Here is a 26,118-nt window from a genome sequence, read left to right as displayed (position 1 = left end):
AACAGCACACTTTAAAATGACAATAATTCCAAGGGAAAGTCTGTACAGTATTTTCAGTTTTATTATAAAAGTGCACACACAACCAACATCATTTCTTGCATCATTTCTTGGCTCTGCTTGCATTCAGCACTTGCTCCTGAGCAGCTTTCTTTGCTTTTACCATCTCAACGAGTTCCTAGGAGGAAATAAAGTAGTTGAACACAGGACTGTCCTGAGTGATGTGGAGGTGCATGCCTATAACCAGTATTCAGGAGAATAAGGCTGGAGCCATCCTAGTCTACACTCAGACCAACAGATAGACAGCACTGTAGCTGCTGTGATGACCAACTGCCAGGGATAGTTTCTAAGGTTGGTCTTGTTTTTATAATAATTTTGCATCCCCCCCCCCCCAGCTATTATGATACTAAAATCAGCACTGTTACCACTCAATTGGTAATACAGGTAAGAACACTAACTACATTGTAATTGAAATGACAACAAAGTCTTAAGCCCCCAACCTTATATCGTCTCATGCAGTCTTTCTTCGTCCTGCCAGGAACTGCCTCCGCTATCTTTTCCCACCTTTCAGGAGTATTTACTGGGTATGTTTTCAAAGCTTGTTCTAATAGCTTCTGCTCTTCTGTGGTCCAAGGGGTGAAATCTGTGCAGGGACCTGTGTAAGGAAAAAAAAAGATGTTTAAAAATTCATAGGCTGAATGGTAGAAAATGTCCTGAACCATCTTCTCAGCGCCTTGATATAGGATGTGTAGTTTGAACACATTTCTAAAGGTCATTATGTTTCTGAGAGAGAAAGAACGCACGCATAAGTGTGTACAGCAAACCACAGTTTAATAGGAAGTCTGCCTCACAGTGTTGGTCTCTCCAGATTTACTTTTTAATTAGATGTAAATTTAACGTTGGACACTGTGGCATAAAAACACAAGTCATTTATAAGTGAGGATGGTGGCAGGTACATATTCCAGCTACTCTGGAAACTAAGGAAGGAGGATCACGTGAGCCTACAAGTTCCATGATGAGCTTCGAAACATACTGTCTTTGGAGAGAAAAAGTCACTTTGAATTTTTTATTGTGCTTTTAGGAAAAAGCTGCATTACAAGCATAAACCCCTTTCTTTTCCTTTCTTTTTTTTTTTTTTTTTTGGTTTTTCAAGACAGGGTTTCTCTGTGTAGCTTTGGGGCCTGTCCTGGAACTCGCTCTGTAGACCAGGCTGGCCTTGAACTCAGAGATCTGCCTGCCTCTGCCTCCTGAGTGCTGGTATTAAAGGTGTGTGCCACCACTGCCCGACCATAAACCATTTTTTTGCTGAGCAGACCCTGGAGAACATTATGCACTGGAAGGAACTACTTATGGAAACTACCCAAACATTGGTGACACAAAGGCAAACTCACGGCTGGTCAGGGTGAGGGCTCTGTGGTCTCAATGCAGCTGACTGCAGCTGCTAACCTCTTGCCCACCTCTAATAAGCACTAAGTTTTTCAGATAAACCTTTGGATTTGACTAAAGAGCTAACATGTCAAGGGGAAAGAAGACGTTAAGTATGAGCACACTTCTGCAGGAGAAATGAGTGTTGGAAGTCAGAATGGTTCCTCTAACAGCTACCACAGTGACAGCACAGTGAGCACCCAACACCCTACAGTCTACTGCTGCTTGTAACTGCTGGTTCTCAACTAAGAAATAAAAAGGACAGCCTGCTTCAAACAAGACAGAACCGAATCTTTGAGGTGCAGTAACATAAGTCACTTGGGTAAGTTCCGGGAAGTTCTTAGAATTCAATGTTCTCTCACTCATCAAAGGCTCTACTTAGCAGCACAGGTCTGAATCATTTCCGTGGGACAAAGATGGAAGTCACACGCACTATTTTCTTTCCTCCAGGTTTTCACAAGACAAAAATAAAGCAAAACAATTTTCTAAGATTCCTGAGACTCGGGGGCTGGAGAGACGGCTCAGAGGTTAAGAGCACCAACTGCTCTTCCGGAGGTCCTGAGTTCAATTCCCAGCAACCACATGGTGGCTCACAACCATCTATAATGATATCTGCTGCCCTCTTCTAGCCTGCAGGCATAACACTGTATACATAATAAATCTTAAAAAACAAAACAACAACAAAAAACAAACAAACAAACAAACAAAAATGATTCCTGTTCAAAATTGTAATCCAAAAAGTTGTGCCCGGGCTGGGCCTGGTGAGTCAGTGACACAGTACCTGCCCAGCACAGGCAGTAGCTGCCTGCATTTCATCCCCAGCATTGCAGAAAGCACCCAACAGATCACTCTAATCTGTGGGTAATAAGCCAGACCAAGAGCACAGTTAATCTAAGGCCATTTGGGACTATGTTCTGGAAAGCATGCTGGGAAAAATTAGCTTAAGGATTGGTGGTTCATAAATACATTAGGTGAAACAACTCTTCATAGGGAAAACTTTTTCAAACATTGACAATTAAAGAAAAATTATTGCCGGGCAGGGTAGTGGTGTGGTTTGGAAAATAATAATAAGAGTAATCCAATTAACTAGAACATCCAAAAGATACTAGCTATGTAACAGCTTTAAATCTTTTATTTTGAAGTATTTTCAGGGAAGAATCCTTGTATACTCTAGATTTCCCCAATATGAACATTTTATAGTATTTGCTTATCCCCTTTCTATACAGACATTAATTGTGCTAAACCATTTGAGATTGAGTTATAATACAGGATAATTTCTGTACTCCAATAATTCAGTATGTTTTTCTAAAACAACAACAACAAAAATCACAAAAAGACATTTTCTTACAAATTTAAAGTTTATTTTTCAAAAAAGTTAACTAAATTTATTTGTGTGTGCACGCTGTGTATCACATCATAAATACAGAGGTCAGAGAACTACCTGTGGTGGTCCTCCCCTTCCTCCATGTGGGTCCTTAGCAGGAACACAGGGGGTCAGGCTTGACATTCAACTGAGCCATCCTGCTAGCTCCACTATACATCTTTCAAAGCCAGCAATTATGCCTTGATTAATATATATCAATATATATTATAATAGCATAAAATATATAATTATAGTAATATATAACTATATTTAACATGTTACATAATATATAGCATATATTTATATATATATTTGCTTATTGAAATGTCCCGATAATTTCCTGTAACTGGTTAACAGTTACACTGAACAATCAGTACTTCCTCTAATGGGACCCTGAAGAACTGCTATTCCCAACTAATGGCTAGTTAAATAACCTGTTGCCAGGTTAGAAGCATTTGCTCCATCCCTTTCAGACCTCTCAATGTCACTTCCCAGTCCTCCTAGACACAGGTCCCAGGCCTTACATACTTTGGGGTGGCCTGGAACCATGACTAGCTTTCTCAACTTACAGAAGCACACTTTACCTTCAAATCGTTCTGATGGTGCCGCTTTGTCAGCCTGAGGGGCCACTCCATGTTCTTTTTTAAACTTATCAAAAGCCTTTTTGTTGATGTCATCTTTTTGATGAGGATCTAAGAAATGGAAAAAAAAAAAAAAAAACTACATTAACAGATCAATCTAGTCTTTATTATTACTTCAAGAAAATGTATCCAAGGTAACAAACTGATTTCTCAAAACTAACTTACCAAGTTTTTGGAGGCTTTTAGCCTTGCCAATAACATCTTTGGCAGTTCTTTTGATGCCAGAAGAAGAATGTATATTCATATAATTAGCAATAACTTCCCATCTAGAGAAATCAATATAAAAGTTTAATAAGGAAAAACAAAAAAGAACTACTATTATTTTTACTGTAGAGGTTAATTCTATAGTTTTAAAATCTATAGAAAGAGTTCTAAGTTAGTTTAATAATGCTATTAGTTACCACTGTTTAGATTTCTATCCGTAATCTTGTTTTTAAATAAAGCCCAGTAGAAACAACTATCTGCACTACCATTTAGCACACTCTTGAAAGGAAGAGATCACTCTAAACAAGAACCCAAGTTTGCTCCTATGGAATGAGGGAGTCTGGATCTCTAAGGCTGGAATCTGAATCCTAGACTTTGAAATGATCTCTGGTTTGAGGTAAAAAGCAAGAAAGAGTTAAGACACACTCTAGCCCTACTACAAGCTGTGATGAAGAGGCCATGAGAGCAGTTAAGAGTCTGTGCTGCATAGCCTTGACTTTCCTGAGGACTTTGGCTGTACTGTGCTTTGTGTATGGAGAGGTGGTACAATGGACCAGCACAGTGAGTGCGGAGTGCACCTGGTCTCACACTTGCCATGGAGACAACTGACTGAAAGGCAGTCTTTCTCCACTCATCTCATCTCTACCATTTCTGCTGAAGCTGCTACTTGGATTATCTCTAGGCCCCACCGTATACCAGGACTTTTCAAGAAAGCAAGTACCTTGAGTTTGTCCCAGCAGGAAAGAGGTTGACAGCTTTAATTAGTAATTGCAGATCATCTTCTGACCAATTTTTACTGCCACTCCCACTTCCGCCAGTTGACTTCTCTGCATTCTTAGATGCTTGCCGCATCCGAGCGTCAGCTTCCTCCTTCTCTTTCCTCATTTGCTCGTTTACTTCTTCTATCTACATAAATACAAGTAGGTCAGAGTATTCAAGAGCATTTGTGACCTCACCCCTTTCTGACGGGGGCACTGTGGTCCTCAACTTAATGCAATCTCATTGCAAGCCTACACTCCATAGGTGAACCCTCGCAAGAATCTGCTTTTCACCTAGCTCTCCTCATTCGGCCTCCCAGCTGCATAGGTCGGGATGAAAAGGCACCAGAGCTTCAATTGCCCTGGGACTCACTGCAAAGTTATTCCCACACACGGCCACCTCAAATCTCTTAAGCCCCTTTTCTCTACAAAACATCAGCACACAGGAAAGTGGTGTGCCTTGTGGTGTGCTCTATCCTTCATGATGTTCTTTCTTCCTTTATGTGACCTGAGCTCCTAGAGTCTGTTGCTTTGGAGTCACCTGTCACTTAGTCCTCTTCTTCAATCTCTTAAAACCAGTCACCAGTCCCCATAATTCCTTTTTTTAAAAAGATCTCATTATAGATGGTTGTGAGCCACCCTGTGGTTACTGGGAATTGAACTCTGGACCTCTGGAAGAGCAGACAGTACTCTTAACCTCTGAGCCATCTCTAGCCCAAGTCCCTATAATTCTAACTTTGAAATATTTTCATGACTCCTGTCTTCCTTTCTTCTTTGTTTTATTGAGACAGGGTTTCTCTGTATAGCCTTGGCTGTCCTGAAACTAGCTCTGTAGACCAGGCTGGCCATGAACCCAGAGAGAGTGCTGGGATTGAAGGCATGTGCCACCAACACCTGGCAACTCCTGTCTTACAGAAAAATTATACTTTTTATATTTTATGCATCCTGTTCACTTATACTAGATAATTAATGCAACACTGAACCTTCTGTTAACTGAAGGATCTTTTGTGAATGGAAACTGGTCATGTTAATATTTAAAATTCATTTTTGCTCTATTTTTCCTAACCAACTTTATTTTCCTATCTTCCTTTCCATAATTTTCTCCTACCTCTATTCACTGTTCATGTCCTTTCTCAGTCTTCATTTTAACAATGTCCTTCTGCAAAGCTGGTTCAAACCTTTCCCTGAGCCTCCATTCCCTCACGGTGACTCAGATGTGGACTTGAGCTTTTTAGCATTTACTGTATGCCTTCCGTCCTTTGTATCACAGGCTTTTTCTTTTGACATAACTGTTTCATGGGTTCCCTTGTGAAAATGGTAGCATTAGGTATTCCCAAAAAAACACCCAGACTGACTGTTACCTACAAGGGTACTATGTAACAGAACTACCTGATTTCATATTTAGTATAGTAGGTACCAATACTTGTTGAACTGAATTCAGTTTCTGGGTTTGCCTAATTGCTTATCTATAAAATAAAAGCTACAGATTAGATATAACAAAGATCTTTGTTTTTCCTTATAAAGGTTATCATATGACATTTACTCGGGAACAATTAAAATAATTTTTAATCAATACTTAAAAAACAAACTGATTAGTGTGCTAAAAACTTCAAATTAAATACTATATGATTGAAAAATGTGTATCAAGCAGGCAGTGGTAGCACATGCCTTTAATCCCAGCACTCAGGATGCTCAGGCAGGTGGATGTACATATATATCTAACAAGCTGGTTTACAGAGTGAGTTCCAGAACAGCCAGGGCTACACAGAGAAACCCTGTCTTGAAAAACAAAACAAACAAACAAAAAAGATTACTTATAAGGGGGCTGGAGAAATGACTTAGCAGTTTAAGAGCACTGAGTGCTCTTCCAGAGAACCCAGGTTCAAATCCCAGCACCCACATGGCAGCTTACAACTGCCTGTAATTTCAAGATCTGAGACCCACACACAGACATACATGCAGGCAAAACACTGATGCACATAAAATAATAAAAATAAATAAATTATAAAAACAAAAAAGCATTATAGTTCAACTTGTATCACCAAAGCACTTAATATAAACAAAATATAGTGGAAAACCCACACAAAAGAATCTGATTCTCTTTGCCTTTTGTAACCTACATATCAGGTGAACAGGTAAAGCGGCAACTATAAACAGAAGTGAAGTATCCTATTACCTGTTTTTCAAGTGCAGCTTTTCCTACTTCTCTTGTAGATGTTGTTAGTATTTCATTCAAGCACTGTAAGCTACAAAAAAGAATGAGTGCTGGGAGTGTAACTCCATGACATAGCCTTTATCTAGCAAGCACAAAGTCTTGGGCTCCATTTTCAAGTCACACACACACCCCTCACACACACACCCCACCCCCACCCCCGCCACACACACACTGAAAAAAACTGGGATGGGGTAAGGGGGTAGATATACCTTGTTAGTTCAAGCCGATCGCACAGTTTTTCCACTTCTTCCATCATTTTAACACGATCTGCCTCATTGTCTGAAAAGTGATTCCAGCTCTAGAAGTACAAATGCAAATGCTTCCATCTTCCATCTACCAACATTAATGCATCCAAATACAACACCCTCTTAGCATGAAGCATGAGCTCCCGAGAGGTGGCAGGTGTGAATGGACACAGTGTCTCTGTGCGATCACCAGCGGTATTCAATACAAGGCAGAATACCCACGGATGCTGTAAACTCACAGTAATTACTCAGCCATTTCAGGATCAGGAAACTGACAGTCATCCGCTCCCCCCCCCCTCACTCTTCCACCTTTCTGCTGCCTGGCTATCTAATGTTCAGAATGGGAAAATACACTGGAAAACTTAAATATGAAATTTTAAAAGGGGTTATAAAACAGTATGCTTTTATAGTATAGTATAGTATAGTATAACAGAAGCTATTAGCAAAAGTCTGATTAACTGAAGATTATACTCATAATGAAACAGATGATTGTGAGTGAATGTACAAAGAATGAGCTGGAAAACCCTTCCCAGGGAAGTAAGTTGCTGCCAACAGTCATGTCTTCCATTTCTCACTTCTTGCTTCTTTAACCTGTGGGTTGTTTCTCACTGAATGCTAATGCTGCTTTTCCTGTGGACACCCAGGCTTCCATGAGTACCACAGACATTTCTGTCAGATCATTCCTCAGGCTTTGCTTCAAGCAGCCTAGCACCGTAAGTACTGCTACTTCCTAGGGTGTCCCCAGTCCCCATCCCATACTCTCCCCAGGTGTGGTAGTTTGAATGGCACTATTAGGAGGTGTGGCTTTGTTGGAGTAGGTATGGCCTTGTTGGGAGAAAGTGTGTCACTCTGGAGGTGGGCTTTGAGGAGAAAGTGTGTCTGTCATTCTGGGGGTGGACTTTGAGGAGAAAGTGTGTCACTCTGGGGGTGGGCTTTGAGGTCTCCTTTGTGTAAGTCATGCTATGTTCCAGTGCACTTCTGTTGCCTGTGGATCAAGATGTAGGACTCTCAGCTCCATCTCTAGCACCAGGACTGCCTGCACGCCACCATGTCCCAGCATGACGACAATGGACTAAGTCAAAAGTCTCTGAAATGTAAGCCACCCCAAACAAATGTTCCTTTATAGAGCTGCTGTAGTCATGTTGTCTCTTCATAGCAATAGAAACCCTGACTAAGACAGAGTCATCTCATCTACTTGCACTGTCTCTAGTACTATCAAGATGTTGTGAGTCTGTAGTGTTCCTGCTTTCAAACTCTACACTTGCACATGGAAGAATCCACTGCACTGTCCCACTGTGCGTCATGTACAGCAGAGCCATCACTTCCCTCCGTCCTTTGTCCTCTTTTGTCTTGCATGTCACTGAGAAACTAAGGCAGATGTCAAGTTGGCTCCTCTGTTACCAGCTGCATCACACAAGCTGAGCCAGTAACCAACAGTGGCCTATTCTGCTTTAGACATCTCTCCATTTCATCTACCCCTGCCCATCCTGTCATGTCTCTTCCTTAATCCAGGCCAGACTGAGACAAAGGAGTCCTGATTACCTCTTGTATTCTGAGCCGTGACCCAAACTGAGTCAGGATCAGACTTCAGCCTTTGGTGAGACATGTGAAACCCCACAAACCTGGCTATGCCCCCCCTGACCCCCCGCAGGGGCCCTGATCTCTACGCCTCATTTGTCTGCATTCTCTGAATCACCTTTCTCTTATCACTAGTCCCACGGGCTAAGTTTTACTACCTTTCTGGTCTTCATATCCTTGATACTCATCTTCAAGTAGGTGTGCCCGCTCACTTATCAGTGGATCCCCTGAGGGACTGTTAATTCTAACTGCCTGGTCTACAATAAATACTGTCATTTGACGAATGAGTAAATCAACTCATGCTGGAAAAGAGCAATAAAACAGATATCAAGGACCATGTATCCTCAGGGAGGGGTTAGAGTAAATAGGGACGATTTGCCCATCTATGAGGCTAAGGTAAAGCCCTTATCCCTGCTGGGTAAAGCTTCCCAGGAGCGCCTATGATGAGAGGGGCACTCACACCCCTAGTAACTTCTCACCTGTGCTCTGTAAGGAAGCCTGATAAACTCATCCCCAGAGTGGACTTGGGGAAATCAATCTCAGTTTGTTGCTGGGCCACAGGAGATGGGGCAGAGTGGTTTACATCTTCCCCCAGCAAGGAATTAGAGCAAAAACTTGCTGAATGTGCCAACTACTGCTCATGAATGTTCTCATTAACTGTCTTAGCTCCATGATTAGGTTATTACTTCCGTTACAGATACAGATGAGGCACATGAGAACAAGGTATAGAGGTTACCTCCCTAGGGCTCCACAGCTACACAGTTCAAGGTTAGGCTAGGCTACAGGAGACTCTCGATCAGGCTGGTGAAACAGCTCTGTAGTTGAAGTACTTGCCCCCAAGCCTGACAACTAAGTTCAATCTCCAGGAGCAGAGTGGTCCAGGAGAGAACTGACAGATCTCCACACGTGGGCCATCGCTCATGTATGCCCACACATACACATAGAAAATAAATGTAATAAAAAATGAGACCCTGCCTCAAAAAATAATAACCAAATAAAAACAGCAAAGCCCCAAATCTGTATTTCAAGATAAAATGTGTCTTTGTGTTTGTGCATGGTGAAAGAGTAAACACTTCCACTTCATCAGGAGCCCGGGTGCTCTTGAGTGCAGCAGCTCCAGACGCCTGGCATACCTTGCATGAGTTCCGAAGCTTCTGCCTCTCCTTCTTAATGGCCTTTTTCTGGATGTCCTTTTCCTTCTTTGCCAGCAAAGCCTGCTGTCTAACTTCCTCCTCTTCTTTCTCCTTAGCCAACCGAGCAGCTTCTAATTCTGCTTGCCTTTGCTTCAAAAAGGTGAATAAAATCATTTTAAATAAGAAACTAGGGCTTCTAAATGCTTTATGATCTTATTTAAAAGTTCAATTTTTTGATGAATGAGAATTAAAGGATAGCTGGCAAAATTCTACAAATTACAAAATTCTATTAAAACAGACATTTAAAAACTAAACCAGGGACTGAAGAGAATGGCTCAGCAGTTAAGACCTCACCAGAGAACCCAAATTTGGTTCCCAGTCCCCAACTGTCTCAATTCCATCTTCAGGCCATCCAGTGCCCTTCTCCTCATCAGGCAGGGGATATATACTAACACACACTCACACACACACACAAAGAAAAACAAAATAAATCTTAAGGCTAGGTGTAGCGGGCGCAATGTTAATCTCAGCACTCTCTCTGGAAGCAGAGGCAGGCAGATCTCTTGAGTTCCAGACTAGCCAAGGCTGTATCAAACAAAACAAAACAACTTAAAAAAAGAAATAAAAAGAAAGTTGAAGGAATTTTTTTAACAATACATTTTGCTTGTTCGTTCAGTAAGAATTTGTTGTAAGAGACCTAACCAGCTTGTTAGGATTCACTCACAAGCTGGGCATTAATGGCTAATGCCTCGGCTGCAGAGTGAGACCCTGTCTGAAAGAGGCTGGGTGTGGTGACACACAACCCTTTCTGTCTCTCAAAACAAACAATAACCAAACCAAAATAAGCCTTAAAAGTCAGCTACTTGCCAGGCGTTGGTGGTGCACGCCTTTAATCCCAACTCGGAAGGCAGAGCCAGGTGGATCTCTGTGAGTTCGAGGCCAGCCTGGTCTCCAGAGTGAGTGCCAGGATAGGCTCCAAAGCTACACAGAGAAACCCTGTCTCAAAAACAAAACAAAAAACAAAACAAAACAAAAAGTCAGCCACTCACAACGGTACCTGACTCTCCATCTCCAGGTGGCCCAGAAGCCTGCTGTCACACACTGCCTTACCTTTTCTTTGGCTGCCTGCTCCTTCCGTCTGGCTTCTGCCTTCGCTTTCTTTTCTGCCTCTTTCTTGGCCTTTTCTTCTTCCTTAAACTTTTTTATCCTTGGGTCACAGCTGTAAGCATTATCTATCCAAAGAAATGAGTTAGTCTTCTCAACATCTAACACTTAAAGAGTTTAGGGACAAACAAACAAACAAACACATGAAGCACATGTACCAACTAATGTTCTTATTCTGTTCATTTCCTCCTTTTTCCTTTGCGCCCTTGTTGCTCGGTTCTGCTTTTCGATCCATCTCCTCTCATCACGACTGTAAGACATAAAACATGAAAATCAGATACTGCAGAGGACTGGAAAACGTGACACATAAGGTCATATGTAGATAATGTCTTAGGAGACGAAGCCATGACACCTCATTACTATTATTTAAAGGGTGGCTGCATTTACTGATTGTTTCTCCTGATATTCATGTCAAAAGAATATCCCATCACGTCACTAAAAAAAAACTGAAAATAGCTTCAGCATCCAAGAGAATTTCTGCAGCTGAGCTATTCTGATATGATTTCTCCTGACAATTTCTTAGGTGTATTCTAACTCATTCCTGATTTGGCCCCACCTAGCTCTTGAGAGAGAGAGAGAGAGAAAGAGAGAGAGAGAGAGAGAGAGAGAGAGAGAGAGAGAGAGAGAATGTGTATTCGCCAGCACGCTCATTAACCGCTGACATACATACCATTCTGCTTTTTCTTTCTCTTCTTCATCTAAATAAGAAAATTCTCTCCAAGAATCAAAATTATACCTAATAGAGAAATCAAGACACAATTGGAAAAAACAAATCAAACCCTTTAAAACTTCACTAGGCACACATTATTATTATTGTTGTTGTTGTTGTTTTGTTTGTTTTTGGAAACAGGTTTTCTGTGTTAACAGTCCTGGGCTGGCATGTGTCACCACTGCCCAGCCTGACTCACATTACTTTGAAGACTAATGGTAAGCAGCTCAGTTGTGCACACTCACTGCCCACCGGCCCTCCCTCCTGTTAAGCTAACCTGCTCAAGTTCTCAGTGTTAGCAGCTCCCTGCTGCCTCTTCTCTCTCAGGTTCTCACTTCCCTAGAACACTGTCTGAGATTTCTCTTGGTAACTACCATCAAGTCTTAAGATGACTCTAGTTAATGGTTATTTTACTTCTGGTTTGTCATCTGAATGTAAAAGCTACTCTAACTGACAAAACTAATTTTTTTTCCCTCAACTGTCTTTATTTCTTTATTTATTATCCAGTTAGTGAAAAGACAGACTATGAGCCTGGAAAGATGGTTCCGTGGTTAAGAGCGCTGGCTGCTCTCCTAAGTTCAATTCCTAGCACTCACCTAGTGAATCACAAGCAAGGCCCTCTTCTGACCTCCAGAGGCACCAAGTGCAGACATACATGCAGGCAAAACACCCACACACATAGTTTTGAAAGACATATTACAAATAAAAATGCACTAAATACTATGTTTACTAAATATTAGTGAATAAGAGGTAAAAAGCACTATCTACTTCAAGAACTTTTCCCCGAGACAGGTCTCACTGTAGCCCTGGCTGGCCTCAAATTCATGGAGGTCTGTCTGCCTCTGCCTTAGAAATCAAAGGTATGCATCATCAGGCCTGGCCCCCAAACTCAAATGCTTGTAAAATGGCTCAGTAAGGTAGGCGTGGTGGTGCACGCCTTCAATCCCAGTAGTAGTGAGGCAGAGGCAGGTTGTGAGGTTGAGGCCAGCCAAAGCTATATAGTGAGACCCCGATTTAAAAACAAAAAACACTAAAGACAGTTCAATGAATATGTGCTAATTCTCAATTTCTTTCTTTCTTTCTTTCTTTCTTTCTTTCTTTCTTTCTTTCTTTCCTTTTTTTTTTGAGGCAGGGTTTCTCTGTGTAACTCTGGCTGTCCTAGAACTCGCTCAGTAGTTAAAACTCACAGAAATTGACCTACCTCTGCCTCCCAAGTTCTGGAATTAAAGGCATGTGCCACCACTGCCTGGCTCAATTTTCATTTTTTTTTAACTTGCTATCTAGATCTCATGAACATATTAATGGAAAAATAGACTTGAAAACATCATAAAAGGCAAATATAGAAGACACACAGCATTCCATGAAAATCTCTACTCATTTCATTTGTTCAGTAAAGGTTCTGCTATTCAAATGTGAACCAATGAGCAATCAAGTACTTAACGATATCCTTAAAAATGACACCATCCTACAAACAGTATATTCACTCACCAGAAAGAATAAAATGCATCTACATCTTCAAATGAGGAGTTCATGTCACCAAGTTTGGGAACATTTTTTTTATTTGACCATCTGAAAAATGGAAAACAATATTGACCCAAAGGAAAGACTTTGGACAAGAGCTCAAAACAACAATCAATAGCAATTGTAAAAACACAGCTTTTACTAATTTACCCCTCCCAACACTCTGCCCTTCAATCTCTACAACTAAAAGGTACAGGGCTCAGTGGTGGTAAACAATGCAGGGGAGGGCAGGTTGAGAAATGGGAGACACAATCCAGTTATCTCAGTTCCAAATAGTCCAGTGTGTAGCAGCCGGCAGCCATTCTGAGTGGAAAAAAGGCAACTAGTCTCTCCCCAGCACAAAAGGGAGCTACATGCCAATATGGTCCAGCTTTCCACCCCTGGTCACTCTTCAGACCTGAAACCGACCAGGAGATGAGGAGCTACACTGCTCTATTCTGCTGAACAACATACAGTCGTCCACACCCCCTTAGTCAGAGTGGCTGGGATCAGACAGCACTGTCACCATCTGAGCTGCCACTGGGAACACTGCTCTATTCTGCTGAACAACATACAGTCGTCCACAACCCCCTTAGTCAGAGTGGCTGGGATCAGACAGCACTGTCACCAACTGAGCTGCCACTGGGAGCATCAGGATGGTAGAGGAAAGTCGAGTACTCCAAGAACTGGCACCTCAGGCATTGCTCATGCTCTCCGGTGACTCCATGTGCAGCTAAGATAGGTAGGCCAGAAAACGTGCCAGTGCAGATGGAACCAAAAATGGAGAAAACCACTAACCCTGCACACTACTTTAAAACTCCAGTCACATGCTAGCCGGGCGTTGGTGGTGCACGCCTTTAATCCCAACTCGGAAGGCAGAGCCAGGCGGATCTCTGTGAGTTCGAGGCCAGCCTGGTCTCCAGAGTGAGTGCCAGGATAGGCTCCAAAGCTATACAGAGAAACCCTGTCTCAAAAAACCAAAACAAACAAACAAACAAACAAAAAAGTCACATGTCAGTCACTAAGGCAGACAGACTGCTTTTTATTATGGCTCAGTATGGCAGAGAAGAAAGAAAGAGTCTATCGACATGTCTTATAAACAAGCCGTTAATCAAGGGGACAGTAGGAACCTGGAGGGATACATAAGGTGAGCCATTTGAGCTCTGTAACCAAAGGGGATCAGGGCTTAACTTACCGGGAATTCCTTTCAAACACAGGAGAAAACACTTGAAAAAAATTGTCCTTTGCTTCACTTTTAGAAGGAACCGAGTTGTCAAAGGTAGGATCTACGCTGTTAAATGCCCGTCTTTTCACTGGATCAGACAACATCTCATAGGCTGAGAACAAAGTAGCATGACACTACTATGAGGAAACCATTTTTCCAACGAGGAAATAAACACTGGCCTAAGGGTTGGGCTCTGCAGAGAGGAGCCTGGGTCTGATGACAACATCACAACAGAACATCTAAAGATCCAAGAAAGGAAACAAAAGCATCTTTCTTTTGAAAATAGTTATTTTCATATTCAAATTTTTGAATTTTGGATGGGAGAGGGCTTAATTTAGGCCTTCAGTGGTTGAGCATTATGTGACAGAAAATGATGTAATTCCTCTAAGTAGAGGAGAGTGAAGACACTACCCCGTTTCGGACTTGAACCCAGAACCTTGCACAAGCTGGACGAATGCCCAAGTTGCACCTTCAGGCCATTACAGAACAATTGAAAACAATAACTCTCAGGATGCTGGGCAGGTTGGCTCACCCAGAATCCCTACTGCTTGGGGGTCTGAGGTAGGAGACTGCTTTTCATTTAAGGCCAGCCAGGACAGAGTGAGTGAGAGAGACCCTGCCTCAAAACAAACACTGCTCCAGAAGGCAGCTGGACTGAGGAATGGGGAGATAACCACTGTGAAAGAGTGGCTAGAGAGAAGCAATCTGAGGGTGCACATTTGTCTATAAAGAAGAATCACACCACGTGGTGGCACATTCCTAAATCTTAGGAGGCAGGGACAGGAAGTGCTCAAATTTGAGGACAGTCTGGGTGCACAGAGAGACTATCTAAAAACCAAAAACACTACCAAAATATAAAAGTACAAGTAAGGAAACAACACATAGGTAGAAATGATAGTTATCTATATTGGTTTGCATAATGGATTATGGCCATGTAAATAGCTGTAAATAACTGTGTTATCTACTATTATGTATTCAACTTATTTATTGTTTGCACTTTTGGAGGCTGTGCACTTATACATGCCAAGCTAGGCAGGTATTCTGAGTGTCACCTCTATCCAAATCCACTGAAAATTAGTAAAACCTCAGAGTAACAGTTTAGTTCCATGAAAGAGCTTAGAATTTGCACCACCAAACAGAAAACTCATGCCAAGCCCAATAGTGAAGACCTGTAAATCCCAGCTACTAGGATGGGCATGGTGACATTGAAATTCAAGGCCTGCCTGGACTATAGTAACGTCAAGGCCAGCTGGGCAATTTTGTGAGGCCCAATCTTCTTTAAAAAAAAAGGGGGGGGGATAGGTGTAAGGAAGAGCTGGGCTGTAGTTCAGTGATAGGGTGGTTTGATGTCTATCACTACACAAACACACCAATATATGCTTATACATGTATAGGTTTGTGTGTGTGTGTAAAGGTATTTGTATGTATAGGTGTGTGTGTGTGTGTGTGTGTGTGTAAAGGTATTATATGTATAGGTGAGTGTGTGTGTGTGTGTAAAGGTATTTTTATGTATAGGTGTGTGTGTATAAAGGTATTTACATGTATACGTGTGTGTGTGTGTGTGTATAAAGGTATTTATATGTATAGGTATGTATGTATAAAGGTATTTATATGTATAGGTGTGTGTGTGTAAAGGTATTTACATGTATAGGTGTGTGTGTATATAAAGGTATTTATATGTATAGGTGTGTGTATATATATAAAGGTATTTATATGTATAGGTGTGTGTGTGTGTGTGTGTGTATAAAGGTATTTACATGTATACGTGTGTGTGTGTGTGTGTGTGTGTGTGTATAAAGGTATGTATAGGTATGTATGTATAAAGGTATTTATATGTATAGGTGTGTGTGTGTAAAGGTATTTACATGTATAGGTGTGTGTGTATATAAAGGTATTTATATGTATAGGTGTGTGTATATATATAAAGGTATTTATATGTATAGGTGTGTATGTGTGTGTGTGTGTATAAAGGTATTTACATGTATACGTGTGTGTGTATAAAGGTATTTATATGTATAGGTGTGTGTGTATGTGTAAAGGTATTATATATAAGTGTGTGTGTGTAAAGGTATTTATATGTATAGGTGTGTATGTATAAAGGTATTTATATGTATAGGTGTGTGTGTATATAAAGGTATTTATATGTATAGGGGTGTGTGTGTGTGTGTAAAGGTATTATATATATAGGTGTGTGTGTGTGTGTGTGTGTGTGTGTAAAGGTATTATATGTATAGGTGAGTATGTGTGTGTGTGTGTGTAAAGGTATTTATATGTATAGGTGTGTGTGCATAAAGGTATTTACATGTATAGGTGTGTGTGTATATAAAGTATTTATATGTATAGGTGTGTGTGTGTGTATAAAGGTATTTACATGTATAGGTGTGTGTGTGTATAAAGGTATTTATATGACCCACTATGGGATGTGGAATGAGAGTGTTAAGAATAACCTGGGAGTTGGGCTCAGCAATGCATGCTTGAAATCCCAGCAATGAGAGGCTAAGGCAAAAGATGAAGAATTTAAAGTCAGCCTGAGCTAGAGTAAGGTTTACCTTAAAACAAAACAAAATCTGTCACCCGAGGTGGTGATAAAATGCAGGCTGAAACCAGTAGGTTTGGGCATAGCCTGTGCCTCTGCATTTCCAAAAGACTGCTAGGTGCCGGGGTTAAAGTCAGGGCAACCTCAGAGTAGAGAAACTCTGGGGACACTGGCAGCAACAACGTGACATGGATGCAGTGTTTTCCTGTCACAAGGTCATTAAATGAGTCCATCGAGCACAGCAAACCCTGCCTGTGAAGTAGTCCCTACCTTTAGTTATACAAGTGAAGTAGTCATTGTCTCCTTCTTTGATCGGCTCCCCAGCTGCTTTCCGTTTGTCGGGATGATGTTTTAGGACCATTGCTTTATCTGTGGAATCAGACAGCATTCATAGGTTTTAGGATACTTCTTTATTAACTGGAAAGTTTTCTTTTCCAGTTTTAAAAGTCAATTTTACCGACATTTTCAAATCCATTGCACATCATAATTTAAACTAAAGTAACAGCCTACGACTTTTTTTTCTCTACTTTGTTTTTTCGAGAGAGTTTCTTTGAGTAGCCCTGACTGTCCTGGAACTCACTCTGAGATACATTTGTTTCCTGATGGCCAAGATTTTCTTTCAGCTTGGATATAGTAGCCATTTCTCCATCTGTACTGGCAGAGGCTTTTCACTGTATCTAGTTCAGTAGAAAGTATTAAAGATTACTAGGTACTCACAGAAATTCTAAAAACCTATGAACCAAGCTTTCTTGGAATTCCAAGAATCAAATAACATGGGACAATTCAGCAGTACATGAGCCTGAGCACTGTTTCCAACAACCACTTGGACTAACACTGTGACCGCTGCCATTCAGCCAGTGAGAGCATTGGGCTTCTCCCAGTCTTCTCTATCCTGGCCAGCAGGAAGACTCTGTGTAGCATAGCTTAAGTCCTATTGTTTTCCGAAATATGTGCTTATTAGTAAATCTAAGTCACACACTACCCCAGACAACTTTCAGACATAAATACTGCCAGGTGTGTGGTGGCATACACTTGTAATCACAGCACTTGGCAGACTGAGGCAGGAGGATCACAAATTTGAGTTCAGTGTGGCCTACACAATGGAATTTTGTATTAAAAAGCAAAAACAGGGTTGGAAAGATGGCTTAGCAGTTAAAAACACAACTACTCTTGCAAAGAAAGGGCTCCTGTTTGATTTTTAGCACCCACATTGAACAGCTTACAACTTCCCGTAACTCCACCTCCAAGGGACCCGATAACCCTTGTCTGTTCTCTGAGGATGTCTACACTCGTGTGCACATCTAAGTTTTAAAAATTAACATCTTTTTAGAAAGCAAAACTAAGACAGGCACAATTTTTTAATCAGACCCGAAATGTTGCTGTATGCCCATAAGCTCTGGAATCCCAGCATTTGGAAGGCAGATGCAGAAGGATATAAGGTATGAGACAGTTCCTCTCTCACCTGAAAAAAAAACTCAAAGCAAAAACGGACTAAATCTGAAGCTCAGTGGCAGAGAGCTGGCCTCTGACTTGAGGCCTCATCACGCTTGATCCCTAGCCACCACCAAACCCCCAAACCTTGATGGACGATGCTGTTATAATGATCCTGATCTCTTCCTTCAGGAATCTTATCTCTGTTCTTCCTCTGTTCCTTTCTTAAGGCAGGGTCTCACATACTCAAACTCTACTCTGAGTTTGGGGTTGCATTTCCTGTATTAAATATTCAACTATTTCAAAGTGAGTACTTACGAGCAGCTTTGATCTGTCTCTGTGTGGCTTTGTATCTGACGTGGCCAAGTCCAAGAACTGCATAATGATCTTGATTCTGATAAACACACAAAAGGGGGTTATGATGGGGAAAGTACTTCTGTATATATTTATCTTATTGATTGTTGAATAAAGTTCTGTTTGGCCAATGAGACAGCAAGTTAGACAGGACTAGGAGTCAAAGAGGATTCTGGGAAATGTAGTAGAGAAGTGGTGATCCAGGCAGGAAATGACATAGCAAGGAGACTCATATTTAAGCAAGGAGAAAGAGGAAGTGTTCCCTTTTTCCCTTCGCTTCCTCCAGCGGCAGGATGTGAGTCACCGGCAAGAGAGGGCGCCAACGAAAGGCATCCTCTATAAGTCTTATATATAGATTTATGATAATTAAAACTGAGCTAGCAGATGGGAATCCTAGTCATTGGCCAAGCAGCATTTGAACCTAATATAAGTTTCTGTGTATTAATTTGGGCCCTAACTCAGGCGGGCGGCTGGCGTAAAGCGCACACGTGGCGGTAGGGCTCGGTGGCTTTTGGCAGAAAGATTTATCGTAACAGGGTTAAAGCACAACAGAGAACATTTAATTTAACCCTTTGTGTTCTGTTACCATAAAACCTATTTCCCAAAGTGAGACTTCTGGGATGGAGCCACAGAGAACCTGCTTAGCATGTATAGTCCGAGTTCAATCGCCAACATCACAAACAAATAAGCAAACAAATGAAAGTAAAACTTCCCAAGAAGATCCAGTGAGGTTCTGTATAAAACAGGTTCTGCAGTCACGTAAGTCAGGGAGATGAGGATGACTGTACAGCCTTCCTGATGTTTTATGCACAGAAGCCTAGTGAACAAGTGCTCTGAGATTTTCTGAGATTAAAAAGGTGAAAACAAAGCCAGGAGGGCGTGGCTCTCCCCTTTAATCCCAGCACCTAGGAGGCAGAGACAGGCAGATCTCTGTGAATTCGAGGCCGGCCTCATCTACAGAGTGAGTTCCAGGAAACCCTGTCTCAAAAAACAACAAAACAAAAACCACAGAGCCACCAAGCAGACCTGTAATGCTTAGCACCTTCTTAACTTACTTTTAAAGAACCCCTTCCTCTATTAAACCTAGATTTTATACTGCTCCCTCCTTAAATCATCTAGAACAGTTCAGAATCCAGGTGAGAATGATAATAGACCTGGCTGGCTGGGCCAGTGGCTAATGACAGCACAGGAAACATGAGAAATAAGTTGGGTGGAAATTCTGAGACATGAGGGATGTGGCTTCTTTGGAAACAGTACCTGCTTTCTTTTCTGCTTCGGTTAATATCCTAGTGAATTTATGTGCTGAGGAAGCAACAGTAAGACCGTATTAACCTAACCTGTCCACTTTGTCTTGGAGAATGAGGCAGCTTTCACATGGAGAATAGAAGGTGAGGGCATAAAGCCTGGAAGAAAACAAATGCCTACTGAGGGTGGTGCTACCCTGAGCCTGTGGTCCTAGACAATCTAAGAAGCAGGCTGAGCAAGCCCCAAGAGCAAGTCAGTAAGCAGCTCTCTTCCATTGCTTCAGCCCTGTCCTGACTACTTCTGTGATGCACTGTTACCTGCAAGTTGCAAGAAAAGTAAACCCTTTCCTACCCAAGTTGCTTTTGGTCATGGTCTTTATGAAAGCAATACAAACCCCAACTAGGACAGCCATTATCTTTTATCTTTAAAGAGCAGTCCTAGAGTGTGCTTCCAGTCCTTACTCCATAATTCTACTACTAGCCTAGTCTCTTGAGAATCTCCATACCATCTTCTTACAGCACGTAAACCATTTTCCAACCCACTCCATACTGCTTCTCTTTGTCCATTCTCACTCCAGGTGCTGAGCTCCTTACACCTCTTAACTATCAACTTCCATCCTATTTGATTGGCAACCTAGCAGATTCCATCATGAACAGTCTCTCCCCTCGATTCCCTCTTTCCTACAGCCATATTCAGGCGGTCACCCCATGTGCTCCCTAATACTCAAAGGTCAATCTTGAGGTTTCTTTTTATCTCACTGTATACTTCTTCCTCAGGAATCACACCCACTCAAAGGGTATAGGTGAGGCCTCTGTTTATGCTATCAGTCCCCCAACCAACTCTAGTAAAAACTTTTTCTGAGTTCCAAAGAACCATAGCATCTGTCCAACCTCCCAGTCCATTCCTAATGTGGGCTGCCTTCTGTATGCTGTGAATATATGTTGCTCTCATTGGTTGATAAATAAAGCTGCTTTGGCCTATGGCAAAGCAGGATAGAGCCAGGTGGAAAATCCAAGCAGAGATAGATACAGGAGAAGGGCAGAGTCTGAGACACCAGCAGCTGCCCAAGGAGCAATATGCAAGAGCACCACCAGTAAGCCAACGGCCACGTGGCGATACACAGATAAACAAAAATGGGTTAATTTATGTGTAAGAGCTAGCTAGTAATAAGCCCGAGCCATCAGCCAAACATTTATAATTAATATTAAGTCTCTGAGTGATTATTTAAAAACGCTGTGGGGCCTGGTAGGACAGAAAAGCTTCCATTTACACATTCCTTTTTAAAACTCTTTGACATCTGTTTCTACACTTGAGCCCGGTGCTCCTGTCCACGGAAGGTACTGCACTCTTCCACTGAGATGCTCACATGCTTCCACTCTGATGGTGTATTTCCCCCTTCACTGACTGCCAGCCCTCTAGCCCTCAGTTCAATTCACAGGTCTCCCCATCTACTAGGACCACGTTCACACCCCCTCTTCCACCTGCTTGTCCAGCATGTGTCAGCCATGTGCTCGGGTTACCGACTTCCACCTCTCCGGAATGTATGCTACGGTCCAGTGATGCTGTCCCACCCTTGGTGTACAGCAGGTGCTTGGTTACACTGGCTGAATGATGCCAAGTGGGCACGAGTGGACCCAGATGCTCTGCTCAGATGTATGTCCTCTAAGATTCCCCACTCTCCCCTCCTTCTCGCTTGTAAATCTTATCATTCTTCAATTTAACCTCCTGCCAAGCCTGCCTTGACTTCCAGCTACTGCCTTTTCTTGTGTTTAAAAGTTTAAAACAGTATTTCATACTTACAGTGTCTCTATTTCATCATCTCCTAATTACTGTACAAGCCTGCAACCACTTACATTTTCAACCCTTTTATTGTCAATGAGGCCACTTAAACCTGTCTGGCAAATCTACTGACTTATCATCGTTTCTCAAGGTACAGGCTGCCACATCTTTGAATCAGTGACATTGGTAACTGCCTTTTCCCCCTTGAGAATTCTCCCAACCGTAGCTTCTAGAAGACTCCAGTGCTTGGTATTCAGTATTCCTTTGCTGAATTAGTAACTTTTTTTTCTTTACTTTTTAAAATAGGATCTCATATATCCCAGGCTGGCTTAGAAATGCTTGTCCTCCTGGTCTGCTGTCTGAGAGCTGAGATTACAGGTATCTCACTACACCTGGCTTACACAGTTCTGGGAGCTGAACGCTGGGTTTTTACATGCTAGCCAGCTGAGCTACATCTCCAACCCACCCCTCCTTTCTTACAGCCTTCTTAGTATTCTTTACTCTTCCTATCCCTTAAAAACCCATCTTCCTAATGTTCAGGCCTCCTCTTCTGAAGAGCATAAGGACTAGATGCTCAGCCAGGAACCATTACTGTACACTATTTAGCATTCATCCTTCATACAGAGCATCTCATTACTTTTCGTTATAGTGCTCTGAGCTGTTCACCAACATTTTCCAAGGTCCCAGTGCTCCAGCTGCTCACAAACACTGTACCCACAAGGGAAATGAGGTCCTGACGTGCCACCAACTCTTCCAAGGTCCCAGTGCACTAGATGGCAGAGCACTTCAATTCCACAGCATACACATAGTGCTTGTCTATACTTACACGCACAGCTGGCCTGGCTGATGCCATTCATTTCTCATAGCCCCAACTGCTGTGCCATAGCACAGCCTCACTCTCATAGCCCCACTGACTTCAAAGTAGACCTAACCTCTTACTGAGTCACAATTCAATGTTCAACCATCTATAAAACAACTTTACTAAAACTTGGACACAAAACTGCCTGCAAAGTTCCCTAGCCTGCATCCCAACACTGGCTACCATCTTCCTCAAAACCTGGTTACATGTGTTTCAGATCTTCACCAACAGGCTCAGCCTGTGTGGCAGCCTTGTATCAAAAAGTTGTCCACTACCCTCTCGGTTTACACCACACTTCAGACATTTTCCATACTGCCAACAGAATTGGTGTGTGTGTGTGTGTGTGTGTGTGTGTGTGTGTGTGTGTGTGTGTGTGTGTGTGTGTGTGCAGGCATATGGAGGCCGGAGGACAACCTCAGGTGTTATTCCTCATGTATGGCCCACCTTTGTTTCCGTCCCAGATAGGTTTCTTATTGGCCTGGAGCTCACCTACTACCTAGGCTGGCCAGTAAGCACTGTACACCTGTTTCCTCCACCCCAGTGCAGGAGTTACATAACTGACTTTGATCAAACCCTCACACCCCCATTCTTTCTCATTCCCTTTCCTCTCCTACCCAATTTCTAGACTTCTTTTTTAGAGGAGGTTCTGGGGGTTGAACAAAGGTTGGCTTGTAAGCCCGCCACTGACTAAGCCCTAGCCTGGGAACTTTTGATGACTTATTGTCTCAAAAATAAGATTTATGCATTCCTTAACACAGCATAAAAAGGACACAACTGAGTTTGAAATGGACTGGAGGCTAGAAATTGGGCTGTGGGCCCAATTTCCCACAGCCACCCCCCCACGTACCCTACTTTAATCCGTCTCTTTATTCCTGTGTCTCCACTGTCTCATCTGTCTACCCAGAATGCCTTTCCTCCCTTCTCTGCTTCATTAGCTGCCACTCATCTTTTCTATATCAGCTGGGTTTTATTGTTTTGTTTTTAAAGCTAGGGCCTTATGTATCGAAGGCTGACCTCTGCTGTGTACTCAAGGATGACCTCAAACCTCTAACCTTCCTGTCTCCATTTCCCAAGTACTAGGATTACAGGCGAACATTACCACCCCACTCTGAAGCCTTCTTGGATGCTGGTAGCACTGACACCATACTATAGTCAGTGCTGCTCCAACTCTGGGCTCAGCAGTAACAGTACTTGCATATGCCTATCCTGTTGAACTTCCTTAAAATACACTGCAGTGATGAGAAAACTGGGAACGTGGCCTAGGTCTAGATGCTTTGAACTATCGAAAGCTCTGCAGAGTACAAACCTTCCAATCTTTGGGGTCCAGTGTTTTCAGCATGGGGAACTCTTCTAACTGTAACTCTTCATCTTCTGATCCCTCTGACAACTCTTTCTTATCCTCCAGTTCTTGAAATGATGTGGAAGCATTTCTGTTTCTTCTCTTGACAAAAGCTTCAAACCATCTTCCCACAGGTTCAACTTGATAGAGTGCAGAGGCTGAGAGGGGAAAAGCAGACTTCAGTCTACTGCAAGGAGCACATCTATTTCAAGGCAACACGATTTCTTAGGAAGAGCAAAAAAAAATGAAGCCAGAATATCGTTTTCAAACCATGAACAATAATAACTGCAGAATCCAGCTGCATCATGGGCAGCAACTTATCCTTGGTAACATTTATTAACTATTCCAGCAACCTCTTCCAGTTAATGTTCCATTAAGGTTGATGACCTGAGCTTAAAATGTCCAGAACCAACACGAAGGTAGGAGAGGACTGACTCTGTAAGTTTTCCTTTGACCTCTGTACGCATGCTGTGGCACTCAAAAAAACACCCCATAATTTTTTTTAAATCAAAAGAAAAGAATTTCAGCAGCTAATCAATATTTTCCTGAAGATGTGAGAAAGGAAGGTGAGGAACCAATAATCAATAATAAGACAATAAATGGTAAAATGCCACCAAGAATTAGCCTCAAAAGAAAACTCAGCCGGGCATTGGTGGCACACACCTTTTAATCCCAGCACTCAGGAGGCAGAGGCAGGTGGATCTCTGTGAGTTCGAGGCCAGCCTGGTCTCCAGAGTGAGTGCCAGGATAGGCTCCAAAGCTACAGAGAAACCCTGTCTCGAAAAAAAAAAAAGAAAACCAAAACAAACAAGAACTGTATACTCAAGTGATTTTTAATTATTAATGGTTTAATTATTAAAGCAGTTAATAATTGTAAGCATTCTCTAGCCACAATCTGTTCACACAGACAATTTTTCAAGCCAGTACTGGGGACTTAGTACTGCATCTATGTCCTAGTGATGCAGGCTGGATATGAATCTGAAATCCTTAGGTTTTAGTCTAAAACTACAAGTTTCTTGAAACGTGAATCATTTCAAGATTCAATCATTTCAGCATGGAAATAATACCTATCTCATACAGTTCTAGATTATTTGAATGCAGTTTTGAAACTGTAAAGTGTTGTAGAGAAGGCACTACGGAATTCATCACTGTAAATCTGTATAACAGAAATTTAAAAAAAAAACCCGGTAATCTGGGTCAGAAAAAATCGAGACCATAATTTTAGTTTCTTAAGAAATCAAAGTGCATTTTTTTTTGATGCACGGTTTTGGGACATCAATTTTCTAAGAGCGTTTCTCGAGTTTCAATAGGCTTATGATATTAATTTCTTCCACCTAACACAGAAGAGGCCTCAAGTGCAAAAATGAACCAGCTGTGTGGCGGGGGCGTGGCTTTCAGAAAAGCCTTCGGAGCCTCTAGCATAGGATTACACCGAAACACACTAACGCAACACGTGCCGTGGGAAACATTAAAAAAAACCAAAAACAAAAAAACAAAAAATCACATTCAACAAGTGACCACCGTAACCGGGCTCCGGGAATTAATGCAGATCGCTAAAATCGGGGACGCGGTGCTTGCACTGCCTTCCTGCGCGCCGAGCTGTAAACCAGAACCCTTCCAGCAGGAGACTAAGGGGCTCTTCCAGTTTTTCCTCCCGGTACCTCCAGCTTTCCCGGAGCACCCGAGGGGCTTCCAAGGCGCGAGGGCGCGACCTGAGCCCGAAGCCTCAAAGCCCGGAGCCGGGGGAAGACGGCGGCGGAGTGCAAACAGCGGCTTTGTACGGCTCCCGCACGTGGGTGCGAGCGGCGGGGGTCCCTCCTCCCGGCCGCGGGACGAGCGCCCCGGGGACAATCGGAGCTCTCGCCCTGTCCACCTTCGGGACGCTCGCCCCAGGGACCTTCGGGGGCGCTCGCCCTGGCCACCTTCGGGACGCTCGCCCCGGGGACCTTCGGGGGCGCTCGCCCTGGCCACCTTCGGGACGCTCGCCCCGGGGACCTGCGGGCTGCCGGAGGGCTCGGTCCCCGGACGCTCAGCGCGCTCCGTGAGTCAGCAGCCCCGCGAGACCCTCCCTCCCCTCCGCCGGGCTCCTCACGGCCGCGGCGGGCTCGGGGCTCCCGGGCACCTACCCGAGGTCAGGGCGTGGGTGACGGCGGTGCCCTGGCCCCCCGCGGCGCTCGGCAGGAGCAGCATGGTGGCCGCGGCCCGGCCCGCGCCGCTCCCGTCCCCGGGAAGGCCTCTCGGCCGCGCTGCCTCCCGCGCTGGCCGCGCCGCGCGCCCAGGAACCGGCGCGTGCAGACGGCCGGGAAGCACTTCCGGGATAGGGCTCAGGCTAGGCGGACGCCAACCCCACCCCCCACGACGCGCGCCCGTGCGCGGGCCCCCCTACTTCCGCCAGCCCGGCTGGAGAGACCAGGGGGC

General features: G+C 43.1%; 1 protein-coding gene across 1 annotated transcript; it reads right to left on the bottom strand.

Moving 5' to 3' along the window:
• Positions 1-38: 38 nt before the first annotated feature.
• On the bottom strand, positions 39-25,995 carry Dnajc2 (DnaJ heat shock protein family (Hsp40) member C2). Its single transcript, XM_027393425.2, has 17 exons — positions 25,827-25,995; positions 23,668-23,858; positions 18,443-18,518; positions 16,964-17,062; positions 14,128-14,269; positions 12,921-13,001; positions 11,394-11,459; positions 10,882-10,973; positions 10,670-10,791; positions 9,560-9,709; positions 6,813-6,901; positions 6,565-6,634; positions 4,352-4,536; positions 3,592-3,692; positions 3,370-3,477; positions 498-652; positions 39-175 (listed from the first exon to the last, which is right to left on the bottom strand). Exons 1-17 carry the CDS (start codon positions 25,888-25,890, stop codon positions 101-103), a joined length of 1,866 nt encoding a protein of 621 aa, XP_027249226.1. The 5' UTR covers positions 25,891-25,995; the 3' UTR covers positions 39-100.
• Between the last annotated feature and the right edge of the window lie 123 nt (positions 25,996-26,118).

This window comes from Cricetulus griseus (genome assembly GCF_003668045.3).
Source record: "Cricetulus griseus strain 17A/GY chromosome 1 unlocalized genomic scaffold, alternate assembly CriGri-PICRH-1.0 chr1_0, whole genome shotgun sequence".
Taxonomy (NCBI): Eukaryota; Metazoa; Chordata; class Mammalia; order Rodentia; family Cricetidae; genus Cricetulus; species Cricetulus griseus.
Note: the sequence above shows the minus strand (reverse complement) of the source record. Positions and strands in the feature narration are given on the sequence as shown.